Source organism: Lycium ferocissimum, unplaced genomic scaffold (genome assembly GCF_029784015.1).
Source record: "Lycium ferocissimum isolate CSIRO_LF1 unplaced genomic scaffold, AGI_CSIRO_Lferr_CH_V1 ctg8189, whole genome shotgun sequence".
Lineage (NCBI taxonomy): Eukaryota > Viridiplantae > Streptophyta > Magnoliopsida > Solanales > Solanaceae > Lycium > Lycium ferocissimum.
In genome coordinates, this window is record NW_026727133.1 from 2,293 (window position 1) to 11,012 (window position 8,720).

The 8,720-nt window shown below is 33.5% G+C and overlaps 1 protein-coding gene across 1 annotated transcript; it reads right to left on the reverse strand.

Moving 5' to 3' along the window:
* Positions 1–5,843: 5,843 nt before the first annotated feature.
* Positions 5,844–8,283, reverse strand: LOC132045838 (ethylene-responsive transcription factor ERF113-like). Its single transcript, XM_059436412.1, has 2 exons — positions 7,585–8,283; positions 5,844–6,576 (listed from the first exon to the last, which is right to left on the reverse strand). The coding sequence occupies exons 1-2, from the start codon at positions 7,625–7,627 to the stop codon at positions 6,038–6,040; spliced, it is 582 nt and encodes a 193-aa protein (XP_059292395.1). The 5' UTR covers positions 7,628–8,283; the 3' UTR covers positions 5,844–6,037.
* Positions 8,284–8,720: the final 437 nt, after the last annotated feature.

The following is an 8,720-nucleotide window of genomic DNA, read 5'->3' on the forward strand; positions in this document are numbered from 1 at the left end:
AATCTACGTTGTAAAAGAGGTGGAGTGCGGTGGAACCTCACTGATATTGACGTGTAGATCTTATGATTGAACAGCACGCAGTGCCCCACTTGAGAGAATATAAATAGACGGTGGAATTAATGCAAAATAATTAGTGGTAACATGCAACTTGGACGATACGCGCAGGATCAGGAAAGCGAAAAGCACAAGCTTTATTATGTGAACAAAACTGGCGTGCTTCTACAACAGTATATATTAGTACCCCGCCGTCACAACTTGACTTAGATCTCACTTTTTACGTGGAGTTTGAATTTTGTTTTTAATTTAATATTTCAAGTAAGGTTTTTGAGAGGGAAAAAATGTGTTTGTAATAGTCCTAGACTCCTAGCTAGAAAAAAGAAGAAGCTTTCTTCGGATATTTTGTATTAGATTTTGTGAAACTTATCTTTGGTTTTCCATGAAACATTTTGGTCTAATTTTCAGATATCCAAAAATAAACATTATCTGTTTAAGCCAAACAGCTTAGTTTTTGTTTAGAAACCATGCAAAGCCAAAACCGTTTAATTTAAAAAGTTTTTGAAAAATTAGTTCTCCTACATCAACTCTAAATTTGGTGCCACTTCAATACTTTACTTGCTAGTGGCACAGTACCTTGGCTTGTTGCTAAGCGTGCCTATTTACAACATAATCTTCTGGTGCATGCTTTATCGTTTCTTTAAACACCGATTATTATACATGCCCTTTTTCCATAATTAACAATTTTTTTGGTACAACATAGTTAAGAATGCTATTCAGAAAAGTTAAATACCATCGCAAAGCCAATAAATTATCGACAACTTAGTACCAGAAGTTTTCTCGTTCCTCTATTTCAATTTATGTATTTACTTTCCGTTTTCATTTTATTTTAAAAAAAAAAAAAAAAAACTATGGCTCCCTTCGTCCCATTTTATGTGAGAGTGTTTGACTTGACACAAAATTTAAGAAATAAAGGAAGACATTTGAAACTTGTGGTCTAAAATAAATCATAGAAATTTATATGGCTAAAAATCATCTCATTAAGGATAAAAAGGGAAATTTAAAGTTGATTGTTACTAAATATAGAAAAATGTCATTCTTTTTTGGAACTGACTAAAAAGGAAAGAATGTCGTATAAATTGGGACTGAGAGAGTATCATCTTTTATATTTAGACGTAACTCTTTATTCCAACATTTCACATGAAATGTCTAAGACCACAAAATTCAAATAATATTTTGGTAGATTATATATATTTTTACTTTAAAATTAAATTTAAAAATCTTACTATAAAATTAAATTTAAAAATCTTTCTTAATTTCTAAATTTTGTGTCCAACTAAATTAATTAAGACGCATGCTGTAGCAGAGGAGTACCTTTAAGTAACTAACTAGCCCTAAGGTTCTGTCAAGTGTGTCCAAATCCAGTCTAGGTGATTGACTAAAACCTAAATCGTTCACGTGTACCAACGAGCTCATTTTTTGTCGATCTAAATAAGTGACAAGAGAGGGGCCAATGCATTGCTTCGTTGATATGTCCTTATTGTGCACTGAACAATTTGGGAGTGTACCAAACCCACATTTAGAGCGTCCCAAACTTTTTGTTGCATCTAGTCAAATACGTCGAAGTGTATTCAAATTATTTCTTTTAGAACTTTACAAAAATATTCATATAACTGATGATTCCAACTAAATAAATTGAGACTAAGGGCTCATTGTTAATTCATTAATTGATTGATATTGCGTTTGTATAATTTATTTGGGTTATATTTAATTCTTCAAACACACGTGTACCATTGGGCGGTTGGGACTTATCCAATTGTATCTCACGTGTATTACCGTCAATGGACCATATACACTTTATCCTTCTCTATTAAAGTTCATTAAAATCACTCATATGACTCCTTGTACCATTTGTTATTACCAAGTCGCTTATTTTAAATGGCCAAACAAGAAACTTGCATATATGTTATTGCTTTTCAAGTGAGAAAGTTAGTTTTCCATTGGCTAAATGCCTGCCAATTATTTTTGAATTAGGTGTCAATATTCCATAGTTAAATGTCATTATATTAAATATGGAATAAGGGGTAATTGGCCTATTAGTAAGTGTGGAGTTAGAAACATTTCAATATTAAAATATTAAAGTACATGAGATAGTGGCCATAAAGTTGGGAAAGTGATTATTTATTTTTGTAATTCATGTATGTAACCACTGCGGCATGTTCTTCCCTTTATCTCCTACTAATTACCTCATTACACTCAAGTTATTATCCACTATTTTGATATTTACTAGATGGAAGAAATCCTACACCTATATATAAAATTAAAGGATGTGTTGAGTGGATGAAAAATATCGGGTTGTAAATGAAAAAGAACATTATATTGTACATACTTATAATTTGAGGTTGGTGTAGTGAAGAGAGGGTTGAGACACAGATTTTTTTTTTGAACTTTCCAACTTATTCTCTAGAACTAGAGAGTTTTATTTTGTTGAAGCAAGGTGTTTTCTCTTGAGGTGTGGAGCTTTGACTCAACAGCTAGTACAGGATGTTTCATCTTGGAGGGGACAAGTCAATAATTATATTGCTGACATGTAAATATTATACTGTGGTGCGCTTGAATCTCCTTAGAATAAACGAGATAATTGCGCATCAGCCTCGAATATTTATTTATTGTTCATTTTATTTATCAACTGTAATTTATTATATTTTCACCAACAGTAAGAGAGAAAAGTTTCCTAATTACAGATTCCTCAAATTATGAGGTCAAGTCCGGTTGGTGCACAATTTGTTCTTCTATACACACGCTATTATTTTTTTGCGCGGAATACCCCTCAAATTGTTGGTCTTTAATTTTTGCCCTTCGCCTAAAATCCCATGGGTTCCGGGTTCGAACCCCCGCTCAATTAAAAAAATTTTAAAAAAATTCGCAAGACAGAGTTTTGGATTTAAGGTAGAGTTTGAACCTTATAAGGCAGAGTTTGGGCAAAAGTCTGCCTTAAGACAAACCTCTGCCTTAAGGCCTAATTTTTGCCCGAATAGGCCTAATTTTGGGCAAAAGTTAGGCCTTAAGGCAAACCTCTGCCTTAAAGCCTAACGTTTGCCAGAATAGGCCTTAAGGCAAACCTCTGCCTTAAAGCCTAACGTTTGCCAGAATAGGCCTAGTTTTGCTACAAACCTCTTCTTTGCGAAATTCTTTTTTTTTTTTTAACTGAGCCGGGGTTCGAACTCATAACCTTAGGGTATTAGGCGAAGGGCAAAAATTAAAGACCATAGCCTTTGAAGGGCAATCATGCAAATGACCCACACACTCTCAGCCCAATAAATGAGAGGTTAAGTTTTAAAGTATAAATAATTTTTTACACCATCAAGTGATCATTCAAATGATAATTATAGATAAATTTTCTTAAATTGTGAAATTTGAAAACATTTTATCTGCTACAACAGATAAAAACAACTTGATGGTGTAAAAGTTATTGGTAAATACCTAAGGACCTCTCCTAAACTTGGTGCGTTTAATTCAAATCCCTTTAAAATATACTTGGTCCTAATTACCCCTTGGGCTTTCCTTTTTTTTTTTTCTTTTTTTTTTACTTTTATAATTGTTGCCCCGGCCCCTCAAATTAATTGGTTCAAATTACCCCCTATATTTGACTTTCTATAATCCAAGTGATTTCAAATGATGTTTGGTGCTTGAGATTGTAAAATAACAGCCACATCATATGATGTGCAATAAATCTAACATACTATTTCCTTTTATGTTTAGCCATTTCAACGACGATTTCCGATCTCCTTCCATATATCTTTCTCTATTCCTCCCTTAAAATACAACCACCAATTTTTCCTTCTTTTCTCATTTTTTTGGTGGGGGTAGCGATTATAGGAAAGCCAAGTACAGGTGGTAATTAAGAATAGTTATTGCTTGAGGAGGTAATGACTATAGAAAGGCAAGTACAAGGGGTAATTATGACCAAATATAGTTTAAGGGGATCTGAATAGAATGCGTCAAGTTTAGGGGTCTTTAGGTATTCTGCTAAATTATTTGCACTGATAGTGTATAAAAATTTGAAAGTAATAATCTGAAAATTATGAAAGGTTACTGTTGTAATTAATAACGTGAAAAAGAATACATTTACCAACAAAGCTTTTTTGTTGCCATAGTATTGACTATTGTTGTAAAAAGTACTTTTGACAACAATATTTTTTTTGTTGTTGCATAAACTTTTCCCATCGGCTATTAGTACAACAACGTGCAATAACTTTGTTGTTGTTGCCAAAAGTTTTTTTTTGCAACAATAGTCAATATATGACAACAACAAAAAAAAAAGTTCATTTTTAAAAGTTTCATCATATATACCAACAATAAAACTAAGTTGTTGCTAAATATTAAATTTTGCCAATAATATTATTTTTGTTGCCAAAAAATTATTGTCATTTTCTATATTTTCTTGTAGTGTTTGTTGTTATTAAAATACACTATCAATATATATAAATTACTCCTAAATTCTATTATTTTTGCGTCGCTTTGCACAGTACTATAACTAAGTAGCAATAGGTCTATACGTAAGTGATGCTACACTTCCATAGTCCAAGGTTTTCTATCCATTTTTTTTTTCTTTACTGGAAGGGAGAGAATTTTATTGAAGTAACAGTAAACTTACAGTTGATTATTACAAGCCGGGACTATTCCCTAGAAAAATAAGAAAAAAAAAAAAATAGAATACCCAGATGCAACTAGCAATCTTTCTTTTCTTGTAGGAGTCAACGAGAATCAAAGTATACATGGCTCACGATATTGTTGAAGTAATTATCAAAATCTCAACCAACAACAAGTCCATTTGGATTGGCTTATGACTTTTGACTTATAAATCAAAAGCAATAAGTTAGAAATTATAGCTTGACTTTTGACTTATTTTTGTCATTTTAGCTGAAAAACAAGTGCTTAAAAGCATTTTTTTATTTTATCCAAACACTACAAAAGTGTTTAAAAGCTATTTTAACTTAAAAACACCTAAAATAAGCCAATCCAAACAGGCTCAAGAACTATTACTCACACGCATGCCTTAACCCTTCTAATTACAAGGCTAACCGGTTTAATGTATTGTAGACGGTTTCCATTATATTTAATTGGGCATATATGATATGTGCTTTTAATATCTGGCTCTAGTAGTTCACTACTAGAACTAGGGTGTTAAATATGACTCAAAAGATGATCGCCCGCTCAATCCGTTCAAATTTTATGTGTTAGACTCAAAATAATTTCATATTAGGCTAATTTTAGCCTAACCTAACATAATAAATTTAGAAGTGGTCTCCAATTTAACTCAATACTACTTCAATTCTAGCCCGTTTTAAAATTTACTTAAATTTGAATTTATTGCCTGAGATTTACTTCTTTTATTTTTTATTTTTTATTTTTATGTAAACACTTTTCTTGTAACATATATCTTATAAATTTTTGGTGCGTTTGATATAGAGGAAAAGATTTTTCAAGAAAAATGTTTTTCTCGAAAATATTTTCCACGGAAAATGATTTTCTCGAATATTTTCCACGAAAAATCAGCAAAAATATTTTTTAAAATGTTTTCCTCAAAAATATTTTCCACGAAAAATCTGTGAAAATATTTTTTGTGAAAAATGTGTTTCTAGAAAATAGACCCTTCAAAAATGTTTAGGTCGGAGTTAGGAATTCATCCTTTAAATGTTTAACTTTTGAGCCAATATTAGCCCAACTCATTTATTACCCCAACCCATTTTGATTGACCATTGTTCACTTTCCATGGCATTTGATTCAACTAGAACCCTCAACCGCCTAGCAATGGCCAAAGCGCACATTTGATGTACAAGTATTCCTTCGCTGAAAAATTTGAACTAAATATCTTCATCAGAACGGTTGATGAGAAAAACTGTTACAACAACAATTTGAAATATTCGAATAGAAATCTACAGACCTTAATATATAATTCCCATGGCATGCAGCACATATATAATGTATAGCCGCATCATGTTGCCACTTCTTCAAATAAAATATATGCGTGTAGGATACCTTAATCCATTTGGGTGTCGTCATGTTTTTGATAATCAGAATAACTAGGATAACTTTCATGGTGGGGCGGAAAATCATGTTGTTCCAGCTGCTGGGGAATATTTGAGCTGATCGTGGAACCACCAGCATCTTGATTATTATAAAGAGCTGAAGTCAAGTAAGGGAATTCAGCATCATTATTGCTGGAAAGTAGCTGGGCATACTGGAGAAGGTGCGGATAAGCTTCATATGAAATAGTACTAGTATTGTTACTATTAAATTCAGAGTGCTGCGGAAAATTGTAAGAAGCTGATCCACTTCCAGGTTCAGCACTAGTACTGAGCAACTGAGGCTGGCCTTGAAGAAGTCTTTCAGGAAAGTTGAGCTTAGCTTTGGAGCCTTTGAATCGGAGAGCAGCTTCATCGTATGCAAGAGCTGCATCCTCTGCTGTATCAAATGTCCCGAGCCATACTCGAGCTGCTTTCTTCGGGTCTCGTATTTCTGCTGCCCATTTTCCCCATGGTCTCTGCCGCACTCCTCTATAATGCCTCTTACCACTTCCTGAATCCAACATCAATATTCTTAATCTATCAAAACTTTTATTCTGATTAATTGTTGGGTTTCAGTAGGCACTCTATAGCCAAAGTGTTTCGAACGATATATATATTTGTGTCAATACGTAGTTTTCCGAATTAGCTGGCACTCAAATTGAAAAAGGAAGCAAAACCGACATATAGTTGAATGCATGAATATGACTTGCAATAGCTAGCTTAGAGAAAAAAAAAATGGCATGAATATATAGCAAGTCCCATCTTTGAACTAATCTTAAAAATAAAATGGAAGGTATGAACGCATAGGGGGTCGGTCATACTTTCACTACCAATTCAAGTGTGTTAGAAATAAGATAAGATGCGCAGAGTAGTCAAAGAGGAAAAAACAAGAAATAGCTAGTAGCGTTTGATGGAGACTGACAAGATGAACATATATGCACATGGAAAACATGATTAAAAATATTTGATAATCGTATATAATTTGTAAATGGTAACCTATTATAAAAAGACATGTTATTTCGTGGAATCGGAGTGAAAGATTGGAAGGAGAGTAGATGCATGTTTTAAAGACAGACGTAGAGTACATGATAGAGCAATCTTCAATTATTAATTGGATACAGAGGGAAAGTTCTTTACGGAAAGTAACATACAATGAACCTGTCCAAAAGCAACAAAAAGCTGGCTACTAGAGTTGAACAAACCATAATCAAACAAAAAACCTAACACTGCTGTCTATCAAAGAAACATTTTAAATAGTACTTGGTATTGATTATTTAACACATACACATTAGCAGGACGGGGGGAATTAATTAAAATCATTTATAAATTAGCATTCTTGACATTTATTAAGATCGAAAGAGACAAACAGTAATAGAAATTAAGTACATACACTTGGATTGATGACATCGACAATGAAAAGTAGAAGGCTTAAATCAACATTTAGCAAAATGATAGTAATAAAATAAAAAAGAAAATTGAAGATCTAGGGGTAGAAGGCTTATATTAAATATAGATTTACCTTTTTCTTGCAGTGGGGCGGCCCCAACAGGCTCGAGAGGCATAGTGGTGTTATTGTAATAAGTTGGGTACTGGCCATGGGAGCTTGAGAACGCTATGTCATTGTTCTCCGACGACGGTGCTTCCTGTGGAACTGACCGCTTTCCATGTCTTCTATCCACTTTGGATCTTTTGGATGTTAACAATGATTGCTAATCTTATATAATTTTCTTTTATGTATAAGTTAAGACAGGATCAGTATAGCAGTTTTGATGAAGAGGAGGAAAGACTAAGACAGGAATGTGATAAGAGCATATAATTAATGTATGATAAGTTCAATGAGGGTTTCTCTTCTTTCTTGTGTTGTCTTAAGTAGTCATATATATACACACTGAGGGACGAGCTTCTATATCAAAATTATACAATCGGAAAGGGAAAAAAAAAATGAACAGAGGAAAAAGAAAAAGTGACATGGGAAACCAAAAAAACAAAAAAAAGGAGGAAAAAACAGAGGAACAAGAAAAAGTGAGATGGAAAGAATAAGAAAACCATAAAGTTGAACGGTGATGATAACCTAAATTGCTGTTTGGATGACATTATAGAGATATACATTGGCATGGACGCGACAGAAAAAGCATGATGCTTACTTAGGGATGAGGACGTGTGAAAACTGAGGATAAATGCAAATCAGGTCTTAGCCAAAGGATCAAATTTGCAAAAGTTGTTCTCTCTCTCTCTCTATTTTTTAAAGTTTTTCCTTTTTATTTTCGGCGCGCTTATAGATTGTATTAGTAATAAATTCTCCCACCTCTTCCATGCCTTTTTTGGGTGATGTAGCAAAACAATGCATGTGCATAGTGGTAACACTTCAAACTTAGTTCCTTTCACCTTTTTTTTTTTTTTTTGAATGCCTATAGGGTGAAATTCGGAATTGACAGGTGGGTGAATTAGGTGGAAACACATGGCAATAGGGACAGGTTAGACATGCATCAGCAGAGAAAGTATCCGGTCCAGTTCATGTCCCTATCTAACAGTCACCGGATTCATGGTTCCGGAGAAGAGGAGCCGAGCATAAGTTGTTGTCCGGATGAGATAAGGTCTGAAGATCAGCCGTTACACAGCTGTTATAGAAGATCCCCCTGACTTCGCCGGCCGTTA